This window comes from Rana temporaria, chromosome 11, assembly GCF_905171775.1.
Source record: "Rana temporaria chromosome 11, aRanTem1.1, whole genome shotgun sequence".
NCBI classification, from domain to species: domain Eukaryota; kingdom Metazoa; phylum Chordata; class Amphibia; order Anura; family Ranidae; genus Rana; species Rana temporaria.
Window position 1 is genome coordinate 22,343,865 of NC_053499.1, and position 23,317 is coordinate 22,367,181.

At 45.1% G+C, this 23,317-nt stretch overlaps 1 protein-coding gene across 1 annotated transcript in view; it reads left to right on the forward strand.

Annotated features, from left to right (window-relative positions):
• Window positions 1-1,031: 1,031 nt before the first annotated feature.
• The window catches only part of LOC120917114 (high choriolytic enzyme 1-like), a 39,828-nt gene continuing 17,542 nt past the window's right edge, over window positions 1,032-23,317 (forward strand). The window contains exons 1-6 of the mRNA XM_040328157.1: window positions 1,032-1,222; window positions 10,459-10,486; window positions 13,015-13,068; window positions 13,310-13,450; window positions 15,937-16,054; window positions 19,916-20,094. Coding sequence (XP_040184091.1) covers window positions 1,172-1,222; window positions 10,459-10,486; window positions 13,015-13,068; window positions 13,310-13,450; window positions 15,937-16,054; window positions 19,916-20,094 — 571 coding nt within the window. The 5' untranslated portion in view covers window positions 1,032-1,171. The remainder of the gene's footprint in view (window positions 1,223-10,458; window positions 10,487-13,014; window positions 13,069-13,309; window positions 13,451-15,936; window positions 16,055-19,915; window positions 20,095-23,317) is intronic.

Below are 23,317 nucleotides of genomic sequence, written 5' to 3' on the forward strand. Positions count from 1 at the left end.
TGGAAGCCTACTTTATGGGATATAGGTTTAAGTTTGTTGCCTACAAGGACCTTGTAGGCACGTTTGTTGCCTCTCCAGTATACATTCAATCTGTTTCTGGTTATTTGTTATGTATATTTTTACATTTATATTGGTTGGTGGGGTGGCCACGAAGCATGGAAAGGCCTGAACAATTTATTTGATACCCTAGTCGTGAAGTTTCGCTGGTTAGACTGGACTAACCTGGTCCTGCAGAGTGCAGAAAATGGCTGGGGTGATACAGAGCTAGAAAAGACTCCTGCACTAGCTACACCCCTTACCTCCTGCAGAAAAGCTTCTCCTGCCTTGGTCTTGCCCTGGCCACACAGGTATGTTTTAGGCGTTTGTAATGTTGTGTAATGCCGCGTATACACAATGGGAAATTCTGAGCAGAAAACTGTGGATTTTTTTTCGACAGAATGTTGGCTCAAACTTGTGTTGCATAGACACGGTCACACAAATCTTGTTGGAAATTCCAAACGTCAAGAACGTGGTGACGTACAAGACATACGACGGCCCGAGATCAATGAAGTTCAATAGGTAGTTTGGCTCTTCTGCTTGATTTTGAGCCTGCATGTTTTTTTGTGCGTAGGAATTGCATACAGACAATCGGAATTTCTGACAAGAACTTTTCTTGTCGGAAAAATTGAGAACCAGCTCTCCAATTTTTGTTGTCAGAAATTCGACTAAAAATGTCCGATGGAGCCTACACACAGTTGAAATTTCCGACCAAAAGCTCACACTTTTCTTGTCGGAAATTTCTGATCGTGTGTACGCGGCATACGTGTTCTGCCACATGGATCTGGGGAGCATTGTCTTCCATCTATGGATGACCTACAATCCTCACTGGTGACATAATGCCTATTCTGAGCTACTGCGCGTTTTCACATTTCCCTATAGGCCTATGGTCACCTGTACCAAGCCACGTCCCAAAATAATCCTTGTCTAGCTGAGATTGATTCCACCTCGAGGTAAAAAAGATGGAATCTAATATGGTGCATGTGTAAGAAGATCTTTCTCCGTTTGTGTGTCCTGACGAAGGGTGCTGATTGGTGCCTATTATACTCTTGTCTTGTTCTAATCTGTTACACAGCTGAAATAGGTTAATGTGAAGCAGACTTCAGAGGCTGTAGGAAAACCTTGTTTCAGTTCCATGGACGCCGCCAAATACATCCTTATCATTTCTTACCTGTTACCACTCCAGGTGAGGCAATAAACACCTGTTATAGCAGGTAAAGGTGAGATTTGTATGTAACTTTACCTGCCTGCATAACTGCATCGCTTTCTTATAGGGTTTACATTATGGGTAGCTTCTGCTTATGTATTTTTTTTATTATAGGCTTATTTTGAATTGTGACTATGTCAGAATATTCACTGATTTTACCTCGATGGAGGCCTTATATACCGTATTTATCGCGGTATAACGCGCTCCCGCGTATACCGCGCACCCCTAATGTGCCCCCGAAATTCCTGTAAAAAAAAAATGTTATATGATTGCATTACTTACAGTTTTGGTGTCTTCCCAGCGTCCATCGTCCGGTCCGGCATCCGTCTGCGGCCTCGATGGTGTCCTCCCGGCTTCTCCAGCGCGCGCCTCACGTTGAGTCCCCGCTTCCTGCGCTCAGTTCGAACGCCTCTGCCGACATATACCGAGTGCAGTACACTCGGGTACATTCGGCAAGGCTCGGCGATGTGACGTTTATGCGTGAGCACGAGCGAATCCGAGCCTGGCCGAATGTACCCGAGTGTACTGCACTCGGTATATGTCGGCGGAGCCGTTCGAACTGAGCGCGGGAAGCGGCTATCGGCGTTAATCGCGCACCCACTATTTTCCCCTTATTTTAAGGGGAAAATAGTGCGCGATATACGCCGATAAATACGGTACATTTATTATGCAACATTAAACAAGGCCATCTGATCAGGAAAGCAGCCCATTGCCTAGCATGAATGAGAATCATTTCTTGTGCCCACATAGACTCAGGGCTCAAGTCCTGCGGGAACGTGTGGGAACGGCGTCCCTGCACTTTTTTCACAGCAGGAACGCAGTTCCCTTTGCAGGACTAGAGCAGCCGAGCCGTCCCGTGCCAATCCTTCACTAAGCGGCGATGCCCAGCTCGGGTCACTGTCAGGGGCAGGCGAACCTTAGTAATCCTTTATGTTACTGGCCGCTTCCTGTATATGGATTCATCAGATAGTGTGCGGGTATTCCGTCACTTCCTCGTCTCCTGGGAGCTTTTGTCATTGTTCCCAGGAGAAATTGCGGAGGCCTGCCGTGAGTTATCGCGGGATTTAGAAAGAACTTGCGGTTTAGTAATTATGTGGATGACCGTATCATTTTTTTTTTTTTGGTGGGGGAGTGGATCCTGGGTGGGAGTTCCCACACTTTTTTCCCCAGGACTTGACCCCTGCATAGACTGCAGAGAAACATTGGTGGGTCGAGTTTAGAATCCTTGATCTACAAAGAAACATAAAAGTGACAGCAGAAACTATGTACCGTATTTCCCAATGTACAAGGCGACTGGGCATATAAGACGACCCCCTAATTTTACATTTTTTTAAGATTTTTTGCCTGTACTCACCGTATAAGTTGACCCCCCTTTCCGAGGCTTCCAACGCTTCATATTTCTTCCTTCTGGAGCCATGTCCTTTTTCATTCTTGCTGGAGCTATAGCCATATTCTTCTTCCCTCTTGCTGGTGCTGGAGCCAATCACGGCGAGCAATGTATTCTATTAATGAATACAAAGCCTACTTGGATTGGCAGAGGTTGTAACATCATCAGCCCACGCCTCTCTGACTCTCAAAGCCAATCCGAGCAGGCTACTGTATGTAGCCTGCTCGGATTGGCAGAGGTTGTTACTCCAATCCAAGCAGGCTCTGTATTAATTTGAATACATCGCTCACCAGGATTGGCTAAGTGGTATATACTGTATGTAGCCGAAGCTACATACAGTATTACCGCACATCCAGCAGGCATCCGAGCAGCTGACCCGGCATATAAGACGACCCCTGCTTTTTGGCCAGTTTTTTTAACATCCCTTTTACTGGCATTTCCAAAAGTTACAAAATTACAGTTTTAAGTGCAAATTAGAGTATTTAGGCTACAAACAAATACAATATGCAATTAGCAATATGATTTAAGGTAGATAATAAGGCAAAAAACATATTTCTTGTTTTATTTTCGATATAGTAAGTCAGGCCTCGACAAAATCCAGGTGCCCGGTCGCAATTGCGACAGGAAATTGTGACCTGGGACCCGGGGAAGCTTAGGCCTGCAGAAGGCCGCAAAGCCGCGGCCTGAATTACCGGCGGGCGCGGTGGAGGCGCATTAAGACACAGGATCCTGTGCCCCCACCTTTGCGGTGGGCCCGTGTTCGCCGGTAATTGAGGCCGCGGCTTTGCGGCCTTCTGCAGGTATAAGCTTCCTTCTGTGATCTGGTGCCATCTTGTGGTGGCCGTTGGCATTACAAGTAAAACAGCAGTTCTAATGTGTTTTTTCACAGTTTTCACTGCCATCTCCTTCCCTCTAATTAGAACCCCCAAACATTATATATATTTTTAATTCTAAAACCCTAGAGAATAAAATGGCGGTCGTTGCAATACTTTCTGTCACACCGTATTTGCGCAGCGGTCTTACAAGCGCACTTTTTTGGGGGAAAAAATACACTTTTTTTAATAAAAAAATAAGACAACAGTAAAGTTAGCCCAATTTTTTTTTTTATATTGTGAAGGATAATGTTATGCCGAGTAAATTGATACCCATCATGTCATGCTTCAAAATTGCGTCCGCTCGTGGAATGGCGACAAACTTTTACCCTTTAAAATCTCCATAGGCGACGTTTAAAAAATTCTACAGGTTGCATGTTTTGAGTTACAGAGAAGGACTAGGGCTAGAATTATTGCTCTCACTCTACATACATATACCTCACATGTGTGGTTTGAATATCGTTTACATATGCGGGCACTACTCACGTATGCGTTTGCTTCTGCGCACAAGCTTGGCGGGACAGGGTGCGTTTTTTCTGGCTCCTAACTTTTTTAGATGGTTCCTAGATTCCAAGCAAATTTGTCAAACCCTGTAGTAAGTAAGTAGCTCAGGGACAGGAGGGCAAGAAATTAGAATGGGCGGCACACACACATAAAATTGACTCTCCCAGTGACACTGACAACAGTGTGCAGCAGCACAAATGATGATGAGACTTCACTGACACAACACGTCCTCGTGACAGTCTCTCTCCAAGCTAAGGGGTCCCTCCAGTCCACGCCAGTCTAAACAGAACTTATGGTCCCGGTCCCAGCCTGCCTTGCTTCCATGCTGCAGGCCCACACACAAGGCTCTGGCTGCTATGGCTCCATTGCACCATGACATCACACGACATGCTCAGGCATCGAATCCGCACTCGGATGGTCTCAGCCAACTCCGGACCGAGTGTCACAGCCATATTTTTTACTGGCAACCTTTTATTTTACTGGCAGAAGAAAATTGCCAGTTTTTTACTGGCTGCCAGTAAAAATACTGACGGTTGGCAACACTGGTCTCCCCGTTCCTTTCTTTCCACTAAACCAGGGTTCTCAAACTGGTGGCCCTCCAGCTGTTGGAAAACTACAAAACCCATGAGGCATTGTAAGACTGACAGTTACAAGCATGACTCCCACAGGCAGAGGCATGATGGGACTTGTAGTTTTGCAACAGCTGGAGGGCTACCAATTTGAGACCCTTGCAACTGTACATATTACGTTCTTGAAATCGCTCCTGATATGATTTATTCCTCTGACCCTTTTTGTTGCACTCCTCAGGACTCGTTCCATCCAGGGCTGTGGAGTCGGTAGATAAATGTTCCGACTCCGACTCCGACTCCTCAGTTTTATGTACTTCCGACTCCGACTCCCCGACTCCGACTCCTCTGTATTAATATGCGAATGTATTTTATACATTCCTTGAGTGAAAGAAGCGCAACCTACCACAGGACTACTGGCTGGGAAGCCAACAGTCTACTGTATTGCACAGTTTAAGCAAAAGACAAACACAATGAAAACAATCAAGTGACTGGATAGTAGCAGCAGGCATAAACATCAGGAACAGGATCTTTACCAGTTCAAAAATACAAACCACATTATTTGGTTGTTTTAGAACAAAAACAAAGCTTATCTATAATGAACCAAAAACAAAATCTGCAAAACCTAGAAATGGTTTATATTAATCTTGAAATGTAGTTATAGGCTTAGCAAATGCAAATCAATTCAATGTTGAGTTCTAAGGAAGAGAATTGCCTCTGCCAGATCCTCTTTCATAGAGGCTCTTAAGTCAGACTTTATTATTTTTAGGGCTGAAAATAATCTTTCGACACTGACTTGGGTGGGTGGCATTGCAGTAACTATTCTGGCCACATCACTAACGATCTCTGGATAAACAAGGATGGCTTCTTCAACAGTAAGTTTTGATGAGCGATCATACTTTTCAACTTCTTTTAGTGCTTTATAAAACTCCTGTTGGAATTTTTTTTATTTGGACACTTACTGGTTCTCTAACATGCGTTCCCTGTAAAAGCAGAACACAACACTATGGAAAGTATAAGTATTGCCGCTCCTAATTGTGTGTTGCGTGCCATATAGTGAAGCACATGAAAAGCATGCTTCTTCACGGTCACTTAACGTGTTCGTTTTGCGGTTACGTGAGGCACTGCATGCATTGGTCTTTATTCTTACAGTAGAGAAGTCATTAATTATAACTTTTTGTGAATTGGGACATTTAAATTTGCTTTTTTTTTTTTTTTATTCCAATCTAAATTTAGTAGGAGTCGGAGTCGGAGTCGGTGCATTGTTTGCCGACTCCGACTCCGACTCCAGGTACCCAAAATTTCCCCCGACTCCGACTCCTCGACTCCGACTCCGACTCCACAGCCCTGGTTCCATCTTATCAAAATCTTTTTGTAAGTGTCTCCAGAACTGGGCACAGTATTCTAAAGCCGGTTACACACAGGGCGATTATCGGGAGACAATGGCCGGTTAAAAAAAAAAAAAACACCCGACATTCTGCCCGTGTGAATGTCGGTCTGTCTGGCAGAAGCCAGCCAACCGGCTCGCGATCAGCACTGTTAGCCAATGGCAGAGAGTGCTGATCTGAGTGTTCTGGCGAGAGGCGATCCCCCTATCAGAACACAACAGCTCAATGGGGAGATCGCTGAACTAACATCACATTCTATGCATTAAGGTGAAAAACCTCCTTTAGTGTAGGAGTCCCCCCCCCCCCTTTTACTTACCTGAGCCCTGTCTTTCCAGTGCCAGAAATGAGCACACCCGCTCCAGCCAATGACTCGGGGCCTGATTGGATAGATTGATAGCAGTGCAGCCATTGGCTCCTGCTGCTGTCAATCAAATCCAATGCTGAGTCCTGCTGTCTGTGTCAATGGATGCACCAGCAGGACTTGGGAGCACGTCCGCACGAGTTCCCCCAGGGAAGCGATTCCCCGTGGGGGCACTCGATGTGGGGAGGAGCCAGGAGCGCCACAGAGGGACCCCAGAAAAGGAGGATCGGGGCCACTCTGTGCAAAACCCTTGCACAGAGGAGGTAAGTATAACAGGTTGTTTAAAAATAAATAAAAAACAAATCTTTACAATCACTTTAAAGCAGTGGTTTTTAACCTGGGTTCGATTGAACCCCAGGGGTTCGGTGAGTGGGTCTCGGGGGTTCGGCGGAGGTCACACAGGGCCGCCGGTACAAGGCAGGGGCGGACGGGTGCCCTGGGCGATACCATTTCGTATTGGAGGGGGGGGGCGCAGCCACAGGTGAAGCTCTGCCATGGCCGCCAGCGCGGCCAGCGGCACTGTACAAATTGTGTGCCGAGTGCACTCCTGCATCCGGGACCGTCACCTCCCGGCTCCCTTTTCCTGTTTGCTGCAGCCTGTTTACTCCCCCTATGAAGGAGTCTCTTGGTCCCTTCCAGCGGCGTGACGTCACTCCACTCACGGCCGGAAGGGGGGGACTCGGAGCGCTGCACAGAGAGCTGTGTGTCGGCGCTGCCTGTGACGAGCTAGAGAGGACTAGTCTCGGGGAGCCTGCCTGACTAGTGGAATTTGAACCTAGCAGATAGTGTGCTAAAAAAGACTACTGAACTTGTTTAAAAGTAAGTAGAACCTGTTAGGAGCCTATAATTAAATGGCTGGATTGGGGGGGAGGGGAGGAGGCTGACTGAGGTGAGGTGACCAGCACTTTATTAATATAAAATGGCAGATAAAAAAAATGTTTTTGTGTTATTTTAAATGAGCTTTCTCTGACTAGCAAAAATATATATATATATAAATTGCACCCTCACTATGCCATCACATGCAGCCTCTGTGCCATCAATTGTCGCCACTGTGCCCATCACATGCAGCCACTGTGCCCATCACATGCAGTCATTGTGCCCATCACATGCAGCCACTGTGCCCATCACACGCAGCAACTGTGCCCATCACACGCAGCCACTGTGCCCATCACACGCAGCCACTGTGCCCATCACACACAGCCACTGTGCCCATCAATTGCTGCCAGTGTGCTGCCAGTTTGCCCCATCAATTGCTGCCAGTGTGCCCATCAACTGCCCCTGCTATAGCAGGGGTAAGTGCGGCGTATCCTATGTTAAGTATGGCCGTCGTTCCCGTGCCGAGTTTTGAACTTTTTACGTCGATTGCGTAAGTCGTTCGCGAATACGGCCAGACGTAATTTACGTTAAAATCGAAAACCAATGACGTCCTAGCAAAGTCATTTTGAGCAATGCACGCTGGGAAATTTAGCCGGCGGCGCATGCGCAGTTTAATCGGCGCAGGGACGCGCCTGATTTAAATACTACACTCCCCCTAGCCACGGAATTTGAATTCCGCCAACGGATTTACGATACGCCGCCGCAAGTTTTGAGGTAAGTGCTTTCTAAATACAGCACTAGCCTCTCAAACTTGCGCCGGCGGATCGTAAATCAGATAGATTACGCGGATCTAAAGATCCGCTAATCTATCTGAATCTACCCCAGTGAGGCAAAGTGAGGCATGCAGATGGACACCCTAGTCTTATCCTCGAGTCAACACGTTTTTTTTTGTGGTAAAATTAGGTCCTGGGCTTATATTCGGGTCAGCTTATACTCGAGTATATACGGTATATACAGTATACATTACAACACGTCATCACTTCCGATTTTTTTTTTTGTCGAGAATTTTCGTGACTTTAATAACCAATTTAATTTCTACTTGCGACTATTAACCACTTGACCACTGGGCACGAAAACCCCCTTAATCACCAGACCAATTTTCAGCTTTCGGTGCTCTCACAATTTGAATGACAATTACTCAGTCATACAACATTGTACCCATCTGAAATTTTTGTCCTTTTTTTCCCACAAATAGAGCTTTCTTTTGGTGGTATTTGATCACCTCTGCGGTTTTTATTTTTTGCGCTATAAAAGAAAAAAGACTGAAAATTCTGTAAAAAAAAAAAAAAAAATCTAGTTTCTGTCATATTAGCAGGTTATTTCTCACACACAGCATATGCATACTACAAATTACACCCCAAAACACATTCTGCTATTCCTCCCGAGTATAGCGATACCACATGTGTGCGACTTTTACACAGCGTGGCCACATAGAGAGGCCCAACATGCAGGGAGCACCATCAGGCGTTCTGGAGCACCCAGGCCAATTCTGACATTTCTCTCCTACATGTAAAAATCATCATTTATTTGCTAAAAAAATTACATAGAAACCCAAAACATTATATATGCTTTTTTTTCAAAGACCCTAGAGAATACAATGGCGGTTGTTGCAACTTTTTATCTTGCACGGTATTTTCGCAGCAATTTTTTGAACGCGTGTTTTTAAAAAAAAAACAGTTTTGTGCTTAAAAAAAAAAAAAAACAGTAAAGTTAGCCCAATGTTTTTGCATAATATGAAAGATGAAGTTACGCCGAGTAAATAGATACCCAACATGTCACCCTTCAAAATTGCACACGCTCGTGAAATTGCGCCAAACGTTGCTACTTAAAAATCCCCATAGGCGACGTATTGCAAGGTATTGGAGTATTGAGGGTATTGCGGAGTATTGGGGGGGTATTGCAGAGTATGGGGGGGTATTGCAGAGTATGGGGGGGGGGTATTGCAGAGTATGGGGGGGGGTATTGCAGAGTATGGGGGGGGTATTGCAGAGTATGGGGGGGGGTATTGCAGAGTATGGGGGGGGTATTGCAGAGTATGGGGGGGGGTATTGCAGAGTATGGGGGGGGGTATTGCAGAGTATGGGGGGGGGTATTGCAGAGTATGGGGGGGGGTATTGCAGAGTATGGGTGGGTATTGCAGAGTATGGGTGGGTGGGTATTGCAGAGTATGGGGGGGTGGGTATTGCAGAGTAAAATAAAAAAAATGATGAGTGCAATACTCTGCAATACCCCACCCCATACTCTGCAATACCCCACCCCATACTCTGCAATACCCCACCCCATACTCTGCAATACCCACCCCCCCAGGGTGGGTATTGCAGAGTATGGGGTGGGGTATTGCAGAGTATGGGGTGGGGTATTGCAGAGTATTGCACTCATCATCATTTTTATTTTGCAGAGTATTGCGCAGGGATGGCTGGATCTGTGACTGCAATTGTCACAGATCCAGCCCACAGTGCGGCGGCTGCTGCTGCCGCCCGATCCCCCCCCCCTCCCTCTCCTCTCACACTGTACCGAACGGTACAGAGAGGAGAGGGAGGAACCGGCGTCATTACATGACGCCGGTTTGTTTCCAAGTGATCGCGCCGTCATTGGACGGCGCGATCACGTGGTAAGGAGCCGCTTCCATTGGCTCCTTACCGCGAGTGCTGTTGCTGCGGGTCCCGTAGACCCGGCGAGCACCGGCGATCGCGTGTGCGCGCCCGCTCGGGCGCGCACAACGCAGTCTCTGGGAGGACGTACATTGACGCCCTCCTAGAGTACAGGAACCGCTCTGTAGCCGTATTTTGGCTATAGGGCGGTTACCAACTGGTTAAGCGAAAAAAAGTTGTATGGTCTGTGGTACGATATTTGGATCGTGTGTACGGGGCAATAGGGGCGCCTCTCTCTTTTTTTTCTTACTCAGTTGTGACATGACGCTACTCTTATATCAAGACAATGCTTGTATACCAAGTCAAAATGTACTTAAAAATTTAGCTTGTCTTGCAAAACGCACTCAAACCAAATGACTCTCAAACCAAGGTTTTACTTGTACTTCTAAAACCCCTTGGCAAGTAGTCCCTTCATGTAGTTTTATGTGCCAATTTTTTGTTTGACTGAAACGTACATTTAAACCCTTTTCCGCACGCTAAATTGAATGTTTAATGCTTGTAAATGAGGTCACTGGGATGTATCTATTTGTAGAAAAATGGCTTAAATTTTAAATGTAGTAAAAAATAATTGAATCCTGTAATAAATAAAATATTGCATTATTTCTAACAGATTTCACTTGCAACAGACAGCCAAAATGGTGAGTAGCAGGATTTCGATTTGCACTTGTTTTACTGCTTCTCCCTCTCTGTCCATTTGTTTTCACTGAGATGAGTTGAATTCGAATTGATTGCATTGGATATCATATATTGGCGTGCCTCCTGGCAATTAACCTCTTTGGCCCAGATTCACAAAGACTTACGACGGCGTATCTCCAGATACTCTGTCGTAAGTCCGAATGCAGCAACCACCACCAAGGTTTTTTAGGGACAACGCACGCCATTCATACCATTCCTTGTTATAGTTCTGACCTTTTACCGCATGCTGACCACATACTGTACATATACAGTGGCAAGGCGGCTCACCTGTGCAGGATCACGTACCGACGTGATCCTGCACTTCCGGGTCTGGGGCACGCATGTGCGCCGCCAGCCACCTGCTCCCATTGTGATTGGAAACAGTGGGAGCCAATCAACGGTTCCGGCAGATTCGATGTCCGCCAGGAACCGCTGAACGTTCGGGACAGAAGCAGAATGGCGGCCTTCCTATGTAAACAAGAGGGTATGCCGTTCTGTTAGTAGAGACAGCAGTGAACCTGTGTTCCTACAAAGCAGGGACACGGATCTTTGCCTTCCCATAGTACAAGCATATCCCACACACTAACCAAGCATATTTAGGCACACAGTTAACCCTTTGATTACCCCTGATGTTAACCCCTTTCCAGCCAGTGTCATTAGTACAGTAACATATTTTTAGAAATTGATCACTGTATTAGGCCCCTTTCACGCGATAAGCCGGCTCGGATCCGCCTGTCCGTTTTTCAGGTGAGATTGTGATAACCTGCTTCATATGTGTAACTTTTCCCCAAAAATAGTAATAACTAAAGCCATGCCTTTTTTTTCTCTGATAAAACACAAAAGAAGAGAGCGCAAAGCCGCCCTAGTGTAACTCGGCTGTAATATGGTAAAGTTAAAAACACTACAAAGGTCAAACTCACATTGTGTGAAGATAGATACAGCATAAAGATTCCACTGTGACTGCACTCCTATAACCACCTTAAGATCCCGACAGGGGAAGGTGGAGCCGTGGATGTTCAACCTAACTGCTCGGATCCTGGCAGCAGGGCCGCCATCAGGGGGTACAGGCAGTACACCTGTAAGGGGTCCGGAGGTTCCCAGGGGCCGGAGGCCCACAGGGCCCCAGATGGCAATCCCTCTTTTTTTGATTTTTTTTATATATTTTTTGATTTTTTAATATATATATATATATATATATATATATATATATATATATATATATATATATATATATATATATATATATATAAAATATATTATTATTATTATTATTATTATTATTATTATTAAAGGGCCCCGGATGGCAACCCCCCTTTTTTTATAAAAAAAAGTTATTTTTTTTATTTTATTTTTATTTCTTTTTTTTATATATATATTTTTTTATTAAAGGGCTCAGAGGTCCCCAGGGCCCCATGTGGCAAACCCCCTTTTTTAATTTTTTTTATAAATGTTTATTTTTTTTATTTTTGTTTATATATATATATATATATATATATTTTATTAAAGGCCCAGAGGTCCCCAGGGCCAAGGATGGCAACCCCCTTTATTTTTTATTTTTTTATAAATGTTTTTTTTTTATATATTTTTTTATAATTTTTTTTATTAAAGGGCCCAGAGGTTTATTTTTTTATTGTTTTTATTAAAGGGCCCAGAGGTCCCCAGGGCCCCAGATGGCAACCCCCCTTTTAAAAAAAAAAATATTTTTAATTTATTTTTTTCTTTTTATTAAAGGGCCCAGAGGTCTCCAGGGCCCCAGATGGCTACCCTCCTTTTTTTTATATATATAAGTGCTCAAGTGACCTGAGGAAGAAGGCCATGCCTCCGAAACGTGTTGTCATGGCAACTGTGTAACGTCCTCACTCCTGTGTCCTGCTCGTGTGGGTTTGTGTGTCCTCGAAGAGCAGCGCTGGCTGGACCGGATGCATGCGCATTAGTATCTACACGTCGAGCGTGGTGGTGGACCAATTAAATGCAGTGAACAATCTTTTCTAAGTGGACAGTCTGTTTCATTAAACTAACCTCCACTAAGAGCTCAAAAGTTTTGAAACCATTTTACAGACGTTTGATGTTCCCAGAAGAAAGACCGTTTTCTAATTCAAAGTGATTATTAATCTTGATTTAGGCTGGGTTCACACTAGTGAGAATTGAATGCGGGTTCGCTGCATCCAATTCGAAATAACAGGATATTGTGACCGGCTCTCCATGGGGCTGGTTTACATATCTCTGGTGCGTCTTTTGGTCCGTTTCAGGTTCGAATTCAGCCAAAATTTCGGCCTGAAATTGGACCTGAAACCGTGAACAAGGACGCATCGGCCTCATGCGGCTCATATGTGAACCAAACCTGAGAATCTTTCGGTGATGGGATTTTCTGGAACCGTGCGAGTCTAGGGTGGCTTTCAATCAATGTCGTAGCCACAAGTATTTTTCTTATATTGATATCTGCTTAGTCTTTTACATGACATTCTGAAAAATCATTTCATATGTTTTACAGGAGCTGAAGACAGCGAGGACGATGTCACCAGCATCATAGCCAAGCTAAACAAAGGTATGGAGTCTACTACAGTTCTCATACAATGGCTGACCCCAGGGCTGCTGTTAGAAATCACAGGGCCCCGTACAGCCTACCTGGCAGGGCCCCCCTCAAATAACAAAACAACATTTTCACTAAAAATATACAAAAATCATTCTTAGCGGACACAAAGATAACAGAGAAGCGGTGTGAATTAGCCCTTTTTAAATCGTTTTTTACATTTTTGAACAAAAACATTTTATCTTTTTTTTTTTAGGTAGTAAGAAACTGATCAATCATGGAGATATCGCTGTAAAACTCAGTCGCAGTGCTCTGACTTGTCCAGGACAGACGTGCTTCTGGCCAAAATCCAGCTCTGGAATTGTAACTGTTCCCTACACCCTGTCTGTGGACTACAGTAAGTTGCCAAACTATGAAATATTACCACCTTATTGTAAAATCTATAGAAGATAACAGAACGCATGAAAAGGTTTTTAAGACTATAAAAAGTTAAAACACAACTCCAGGAAATACGAAAATTCCCCCGGCTATGGGGCGACGCGCCGCACCGCAAGGGTTGACTGCTTGTTTAGGTCTAGGCCTAGGGGAAAGTAAAGGCTCCTGCTGCTGCCAAAAGCCAATCAGGAGTGCAAGTCCAGAAGAGCCAAGGCTCTCGTGGACATTGCTGGATCAAGAGGAGGCTCAGACGTTTTTTTTTTTTTTACCTTCATGCAAAAAAATGCATGAAGGTAAAAAAACTTGTGCCTTTACAGCCTTTACAGCCACTTTAAAGAGAAGTTCTTATGCCGCGTTCACACGATAATTTTTCAGCATGAAAAAAACTATGTTTTTCGGCATGTAGAAAAAAACAAGTTTTTTCCAACTCCATCATTAAAACGACGTTGCCCACACACGATCGTTTTAAAAAAATGCTCTAGCAAAGCGCGGTGACGTACAACACGTACGACGGCACTATAAAGGGGAAGTTCCATGCGGATGACGCCACCCTTGGGGCTGCTTTAGCTGATTCCGTGTTAGTAAAAGACGATTCGCGCTTTTCTGTCTGTTACAGCGTGATGAATGTGCTTACTCCATTAGGAACGGTAGTTTTACCAGATTGAGCGCTCCCGTCTCATAACTTGCTTCTGAGCATGCGCTGGTTTTTAACGTCGTATTAGCCCACACACGGTCATTTTTTACAACCCGAAAAATGACATCGTTTAAAACGTTGTTAAAAAATACAGCATGTTCAAAAAAAATTTTGGATGTTTTTCAGAACCCGAAAAATGATGTGAAGCCCACACACCATCGTTTTAAATTACGTTTTTTTAAAACGTTGTTTTTTTTCATGCCGAAAAATGACCGTGTGTACACGGCTTCAGACTCTTGCAATGCACTGCAGAGTAAGTCATTTTATACACATAACAGAAATCCACGTTATCTTCTTATACTATACAGCTGATTATAGGAGACTCGTAGTCCTGTACAATAAATCCCTCAATTGTCTGTGGTCAGGGCCGCCATCAGGGGGTACAGGCAGTACACCTGTAAGGGGCCCTGGAAGACAACCCCCCTTTTTTTCATATAAAAAAAAAATGTATGTTTTTTTTTATATATTTTTTTTAATTCTTTTTTTTCTTTTTATTAAAGGGCCCAGAGGTCCCCAGGGCCCCGGATGGCAACCCCCCTTTTAAAAAAAAGTTTTTTTATAAAAAGTCTTTTATATATATATACATATATATATATATATATAGAAAACATTTTTTTAAGTAAAGGGCCCAGAGATCGCCAGGGCCCCGGATGGCTACCCCCTTTTTTTTATATATACCGTATTTATCGGCGTATAACGCACACTTTTTTCCCATTAAAATCAGGGGAAAATCGTGGGTGCGCGTTATACGCCGATCCTGTCTTTGACGGCTGTCTCAGAGCGCCGCCGACAAAGACCGACAAAGACTGAGCCGAGTGTACTGAGCACTCGGTTAGGCTCGGCCATGCTCGGCTCCACGCGAGAGGAGCCGAGAGAAGCCGAGAGGAGCCGAACACACCGGAAATCCGGCTCTGCACAGCTCGACCGAGGCGCCAAACTCAAACAGACGGATGCCGGACAAGGCCGCCGATGGACGCCGGGCAAGACAGCAGACGGACACCGACAAGGCTGGACGGACCCCGCGCAAGGCCGCAGACGGACGCCGGACAAAGCCGCCGATGGACGCCGGGCAAGACAGCAGACGGACATGGGCTGCGGGACTGTGCGTTCCTATTTGATTGACAGGCTTCCGACGGTCGCATACAGCGCGTCACGATTTTCCGAAAGTAGCCGAACGTCGGTGCGCAGGCGCAGTATAGAGCCGTACCGACGTTCGGCTTCTTTCGGCTACTCGTGACGCGATGTATGCGACCGTCGGAAGCCTGTCAGAAGCCTTTCAATCAAATAGGAATGGCCAGTCCCGAAGACCATACCTGGAAGCGGCGGAGAAGATCGCTCTCTAAAACGGTAAGTACAGCTTTGATTTAAAAAAAACTAGCCGATTCCCCTAGACAAAATGAGCATCAATCTAATGTTAAAAATTGTTTTTCGGTGAACTCCCGCTTTAAACTTCCCTTTTAAACTTGGGGTGCGCGTTATACGCCGGCGCGTGCTATACCCCGATAAATACGGTATTTGTATTTATTTATTTTTTGTAAGGGGCCCAGGGCAGGCAACCTCACCCCCCCCCCCCCCCCCATCCCCATTTGTGGCACCCCCCTGCTTCTCAATGCAATAAGACTAAAATGAAATCTAAATTTGCTGTTATAATGAACACTGCATACTATAGGCTAGACTTTCAACCACAATCCTTTACTAAAGCTACAAAAAAAATTAAAACCTAGATTTAGCGTATATTTCTGTTTTCCTTTTAGCATCCACTGATTCTGCAATCATCTATTCCGCCATTCAGGAGTACACCTCTCTAACCTGCATTCGGTTTGTGGAGCGTAGAACAGAGACTGATTATATCCGGATCCAATCAGTAGATGGGTAAGTGTGTAGTATATGCCGTACTTCCAGAAGGGAGTAACTGCCAATCACATTCTCCCATTACAGAGATTTTCAGGAGTGAATTGTGTCTGTGGCACACAGCGTTTTGCATTGGTGGACAGTAGCAAGCTTTTTTTGTTTAAAGATTTTATTGGTATTTTTAAATTAAGTTGTACAATAAAGCAATAAGCATCCATTGATACATCAAGACAATAACAGAACAAATAAAGTGAATTAAAAATATACATGGAACAGCAAAAATCATGGAAATATGTATTTCTTTGCGTTTACATAACTGATGAAAACAAGCAGAGAATTCTATCAGGAATAGATAGAAAAATAATATATCTATTTTCTATATTTTAACCTCCTGAGCGGTGTTCCCGAGTCTGACTCGGGGTGAGGTTTTTGGGCTAAAATCGGTAACCCCGAGTCAGACTCGGGCTTGCCTCGCTGGATGTACAGGGAGTGTTTACTTACCTTGTCCCTGGATCCAGCGATGCCACCGCGCTGTGTGAGCGAGCGGGACCTCGCTCGATTCACACAGCGTCCTCCTGTGCCGCCGATCTCCATTCCCTGCGACGTTACGACGCACGGGGACGGAGAACGGCGCCAAATTCAAAAAAGTAAACAAACACATTACATACAGTATACTGTAATCGTAAAGATTACAGTACTGTATGTAAAAAAAACACACCCCCCTTGTCCCTAGTGGTCTGTCCAGTGTCCTGCATGTACTTTTATATAATAAAAACCTTTTTTTCTCCCTGCAAACTGTAGATTGTCCATAGCAACCAAAAGTGTTCCTTTATGTCAAAAATAGTTTTAGATCAGCTAGAAAACAGCGATAATAAATTATAATCACTTGCAGAATTGTGCGATAGCGATTTGTGGGGAAATTCGTCATAAAAATAAATAAATAATGACAGCGACAATTCTGCAACTGAGCAAATTTCAGTGATTTTGATTTGATTACATTATTGAATAATTTTTATTATAATTATATTATTATTTGTTATAATTATTTATAGTTATTTATTATATTATAATTTATAATTTTGTTTTTAAAAAAAATTCATACCCGGGATGCCTACTAGACTCTTGTTTGGTCAGATTTAAGTGAGTTATTCCTAAAAATTACAGGCCTACAATATAAAACGCCAAATTTCCTTGCACATAATGGTACCGCTTTCAGCATGTTTTTTCTGAAAGAATCATACCGCCAGGGAGGTTAAATAAGAATCACCAAGCCAAACATAAAAAGGAAAAAAAAAAAAAAAAAAGGGAAAAGAAGAGGGAGGTAATCACATGGTAATCAGAGGTCGTAGATAAAGTCAGGGCAGTCTCAATTAGAGGTGGAATGATGAGATAGGGTACGAAACTCTGCAGAGCCAGTAAAGCGTGTCCAACAATTCCACTTATCTTGAAATTTAGAGGGAAAGTCCAATGACTGAAAAATCAGGTCCTCTATTTCCGCTATTCGCTCAACTCTTCGGATCCAATCCGAGATGCTAGGGGGAGAAGTGTTCTTCCAGCGTGTTGGGATACAGAGCTTAGCTGCATTAATCAGTTGCAATATTATTGAATTTTTATAAACGTGGTAAGGTAGTGAGGAATGGTGTAGAAGGAATTGGGCAGCGGTGAAGTTCGGAGAATAGGTAGTGATGAGAGGGATAATACGGTGAATTTCTTTCCAAAAGGGTTGTATAATTGGGCAATCCCACCAAATATGTATGAGAGTACCCAAAGCAGATTTGCATCGCCAACAGGTAGGTGAAGTGGAAGGGCTAAATTTATTAATGACATGAGGTGTCTTATACCATTTGGAGTAGCAAGCTTTTTTATCCCCACACCCTGCAATAAGAGACACCTTTACATTGATGGCCCTGGTTTTCTTTTTTGCCTCACAAAACATTGATGTTCAGTGCAAGCCTTAAGCCTGATACATACTAAAAGTTTCTTTCCCGTTTAACACAGCGGGCTGAATGAAAAAAAAAAAACTGACAGCTCAGGTCGGAGCCACTGTACTAACAATCCAATGTTAGTACATACATCTCCTCTGCTCTTCTATTGTGTTCTGACCGTGTTCTGACAAGAAAACTCTGCTCATCGCTCTCAGCCATTGGCTGGGAGTGCTGATCGGGGAGTCGATGGGCAGACCTTTTCCGGTCATGCCCCTTAGACAGAAGCCGGCCAAACAGAAGGCCAATGTCCAATGACAGACAGTTTCTACTGAACCGACCAATGGCTCTGTGGGTGTGGTTGGTCAGTGGGGTGTTCTTGGATTTAATTTGGAAGATTTGGTAACCTAATAATTAGGGTTGTCCCGATACCACTTTTTTAAGAGTATAAGTACTGTTACTTTTTTTCAAGTACTCGCCAATACCGATTACCGATACTTTTTTTAAATGTCATGTGACAGTTTCTTAAAGCACAATACAGATTAGGTGGCACTGATCTGCAACACTGATAGGATTAGGTGGCACTGATATGCAGCACTGATAGATGGCTGTTTGGCTGGCACTGACTGGCTGGCACTGGCAGGTGGCACTGATGGCTGACACTGGCAGGTGGCACTGATGGCTGGCAGGCACTGGCAGGTGGCACTGACGGCTGACAGGCACTGGCAGGTGGTACTGACGGTGGGCACTGGCAGGTGACACTGACGGTGGGCACTGGCAGGTGGCACAGACGGCTGGGGGGCACTGACAGGTGGCACTGATGGCTGGGGGGCACTGGCAGGTGACATTTATGGGCACTGATGGGCAAGCACTAAAATGCCTCTAGGGAAGGCTGCCTGCAACGCCCATGCGTGCACTCGGCCGCATAAAAGCAGCAGCGGCCATCTTGTTACACTCAGCCCAAACTATATAGGCTGGGTGTAACAAGATGTCCGCTGCTGGCATACTGTGGCCGAGTGCAGGGTGTACCAAGATGGGCATCTCTGAAGTCAACACGGAGCGTCACTTCCGCGACCATATGTGACGGCTCTGGTCGCCCTGAACGCTGCACTCCCTGCCACCTCGACGCGCCGCCCTCAGCTCCGCCCGCCGCTCTGCTCACAGGTATCGGCTAAGGCAGGGGTCTCCAAACTTTCTAAGCAAAGGCCCAGTTTACTGTCCTTCAGAGTTTTTACGAGGGCCAGACAGTGGTCAGTGGGAGTCGAAAAGGTCCTGACATCAGTGGGAAAAATTAATGCCCCATTGTTTGTTTCAGTGGGAGTAATTGTGCCCCGTCATTGTGAGGAATTGTCCCCTATCATTGGTGTCATTGTAAGGAATTGTGCCCCATCCTTGGTGTCACTGTGAGGAATTGTGTCCCATCGTTGGTTTCATTGGGAAGAATTGTGACCCATTGTTGATGTTATTTGTTGGCATAATTGGGCCCCCTTGTTGGTGTTAGTAGGAGAAACTTTGCCCCATTGTTGGGATCAGTGGATGAAATAGTGCCCCAAGGGCTGGATAAAAGCAAGCAAAGGGCCACATCTGGCCCCCGGGCCGCAGTTTGGAGACCACTGGGCTAAGGCATCGGGAACATTTGTGCGAGTACAAGTACTCGTGCAAATGCTCTGTATTGGTCCCGATACCAATACGGGTATCGGGACAACCCTACTAATAAAAATCACTCCCAGGAAGCACACAGAACATTCCTATTTCTCTAGAGGAAGGGAAATGTATAAAAAAAAATTCAGGACTGATAGTAAATTTTCTCATAACCCTCTGAACCGATTCTCCCTGCACCCATTATTATACTCCGCCTCCTCTGCGTTGCTTTTCCGTGATGTGATTTTCTTTCTAGATTTTTTTTTCTGCGTGTAGCTACAAGAATGACAGACCACTCATGATACAAGTGCCTCCTCAGATGTTGGTCCTACCTGGGGAGAATCGGAGGACCCCAAGTTCTCTCACTATTGAACCCCGGCTGTGTGTTGAAAGGGATTGTACAGCACGAGCTCAATCATGTCCTGGGCTTTGTCCACGAGCACACCAGGAGTGACCGCGATACCTACGTCTACATCGAATGGGCAAACATTCCAGATGGTAAATTTCATCCTACCTTACAATGTGGACTTTTCTGTGATGTGGAAGACATTTCACTATTCATCCTATTAGAAGGAACACAGACAGCATTAAAAACGTCACTGGATTTGACTCATTGGCCCAGATTCAAGTAGAATTGCGCTTTATTTGCGCAGGCACAGGGCAACGATTTTGCCCTGCGCCCACGCAATTTTTGCGCTGCCCTCGATTCACGGAGCAGTAGCTCCGTAAATTGCGAGTGCGCGCCGGCAAAATTGCCTGGCGTAAGCGCGCGCAACGTGGGCGGGAATCATTTAAATTAGGCGCGTTCCCGCGCCGATCATAAAGCGCATGCGCCGTCGGGAAACTTTCCCGACGTGCATAGCGGCAAATGACTTCGCAAGGACGTCATTTGCTTCAAAGTGAACGTGAATGGCGTCCAGCGCCATTCACGATCCACTTACGCAAACGACGTAAAATTTGAATGTCGCGACACGGGAACGTGGCTATCCTATAGCATTGGCTGCGCCTGCTATTAGGATGCGTAACGTTACGCGAAACCCGACGTACGCAAACTACGTAATTTGCGTACGCTGGGCTCGCGCAACGTTGTGAATCGGTGTTAGTATGCAATTTGCATACTATACACAGATCACAATGGGAGCGCCCCCTAGCGGTCATCGCTAGAATGCAGCCTAAAATCTGCGTGGCATAAGAGCCTTATGCCACGCAGATTTTAGGCTGCAGTCGGCGTAGCGATGTTCCTGAATCAGGAGCATTCGCTACGCCGGAGCAAGTAAGCAATTGCGCCGTGTAACCTATGGTTACACGGGCGCAATTGCTTCTTGAATCTGGCCCAATATTATTTGTGGTTGAGGAAGGCCTCTCTCGTTCCTATGGGGCACAATGGCTCTAGTGAGGCTGCTCTTGGCGCAAGCAGGGTATCCCTTAGCTGGGGAACCCAAAGGATTGATTCCATGAAGACGTTCATCAATGTAGACCTACTGGTCTCAGCCCCCCAGGTGTTTCACTTTGCCCCACTTACTGCCCGGCCTATAGCAAAATGACGGCCGGGCGGTGGTTCAGTTATCCTGACTGTTCGTCATATGACGTCCAGTCAGGATAACAGCTGCGGGGCACGCATCGCGGAGATCGGTGGTGTGGTGTGTCAGTCTGACGGAGGCTCTTTACCATGTGACCAGCCGTGTCCAATCATGGCTGATTACGATGTAAACAGGAAGAGCCGTTGATAGGCTTTTCTTCACTCGCGTCTGACAGATTCTAGGTGGCAGATTCAAAGCAACGTACCTGTACGTTGCTTTGCCCGCCCGTGCCATTCTGCCGACGTATATGTACGTGAGGCAGACGGCAAGTGGTTAAATGTGCCACCAATAAAACTCAGTTTACTGTACAAATCAAGAAGACACATCTCGCAAGAGATATAATATAGTTAAAAAAAAAAAAAATACAGAAAAAAAAGGTTTACAAAGCCTTATACAATAGTAGAGTTGGATTAGCGTCCAGTTAATTGACGCGTTTCGCTTATTGACTTAAAACTGTGGTAGAGCATTCAAATCCATTAATAGATCCGTATACAAGACACACATCATGATAGCGTAACACATATAAATTAGTCATCCATGCATATAGACACATATGGCCCGGATTCAGATAGATTTGTCTATCTATCTGCGGGCGTAACGTATCTCAGATACGTTACGCCGCCGTAACTTTGGGCGCAAGTCCTGTATGCAGAAAGAACTTGCGCCCTTAGTTACGGCGGCGTAACGTATGTGTGGCGGCGTAAGCCCGCCTAATTCAAATGGGGATGTTGTGGGCGTGTTTTATTTAAATTTAAGATGACCCCGCGTATTTTACATTTTTTGTGAACGGAAAGAATCCCAGTGCGCATGCTCGAAGTTACGCCGCAAAGCCTCATTGGTTTCGACGTGAACGTAACTTACGCAAAGCCCTATTCGCGAACAACTTACACAAACGACGTAACATTTTCAAAACTCGGCACGGGAACGACGGCCATACTTAACATTAGCTACGCCTCATATAGCAGGGGTAACTTTACGCCGGAAAAAGCCTAACGTAAACCGCGTAAAAAAATGCACCGACCGGACGTACGTTTCTGAATCGGCGTAAATATCTAATTAGCATATTTCTCGCGTAACTATACGGAAGCGCCACCTAGCGGCCAGCGTAAATATGCAGCCTAAGATACAACGGTGTAAGAAACTTACACCGGTCGGATCTTAGGGAAATCTATGCGTAACTGATTCTCTGAATCAGGCGCATAGATACGACGGCACGCACTCAGAGATACGACGGCCCGCACTCAGAGATACGATGACCCGCACTCAGAGATACGACGGCGTAACTGGAGATACGATAACTGGAGATACGCCGCCGTACCTTGTATCTGAATCCGGCCCATATATGTACATACGAACATGTTCAAACACAGAAAAGATGCAAAACTTAATTTTAAATATCTACAACTTACTTACAAAAGAAACGTATCATAATATATCAGCCTTAGTACCTGATGGAAGTCATCTACCGCCAAGACTTTTGTAAGTAAGATGTAGATATTTAAAATATGTTCAAAGAACAAAGGATCAAGCACCAGCTGATGGTTGCAATAGCAGTTATCAGCTTGTGCCCTGTTTTTCAGCCGGCTCCAAGCTGTAAAGTGCTGACAGGGGGCGGGCACAGCTGGCATTGTGCTGAGAGCCGGAGTCAGCGGTTAATCAGGCAGCTGGGTGGATCTTGACAATATGGTCGGGATCCCTCCTGAGTCTGGAGCAGCTCTGTGGCGTCAGCTGACAATGGGATTTATGGGTCACAGGAGACCAAAAGTTAATGCCCCAGAAGACCCAGAAGAGAACTTTGACCAAAGCAAGCTTTGACCATATCTCTCTTTTAAAGTAAACCCATATTTACAGAAAGCTGGGGACATGGAAATGAACGAGGCACCCTCAGGTACCCACCTGTGACCTTCAATATCTTTACAAGCAGGGCCATAACTATGTTTGATGGGGTCCTATATTGAAACCACTAAAGAACTCCCTGTCTTGTAAATGTACTCTCAAACCAAGGTTTTACTGTATTATTATAGGATTTATATAGCGCCAACAGTTTGCGCAGCGCTTTACAACATATATGAATAGTATTGCATTCAGCCATTGAATGGAAAAAGCAGTATCCAATTCTACTAATCATACTCTCTGTACAT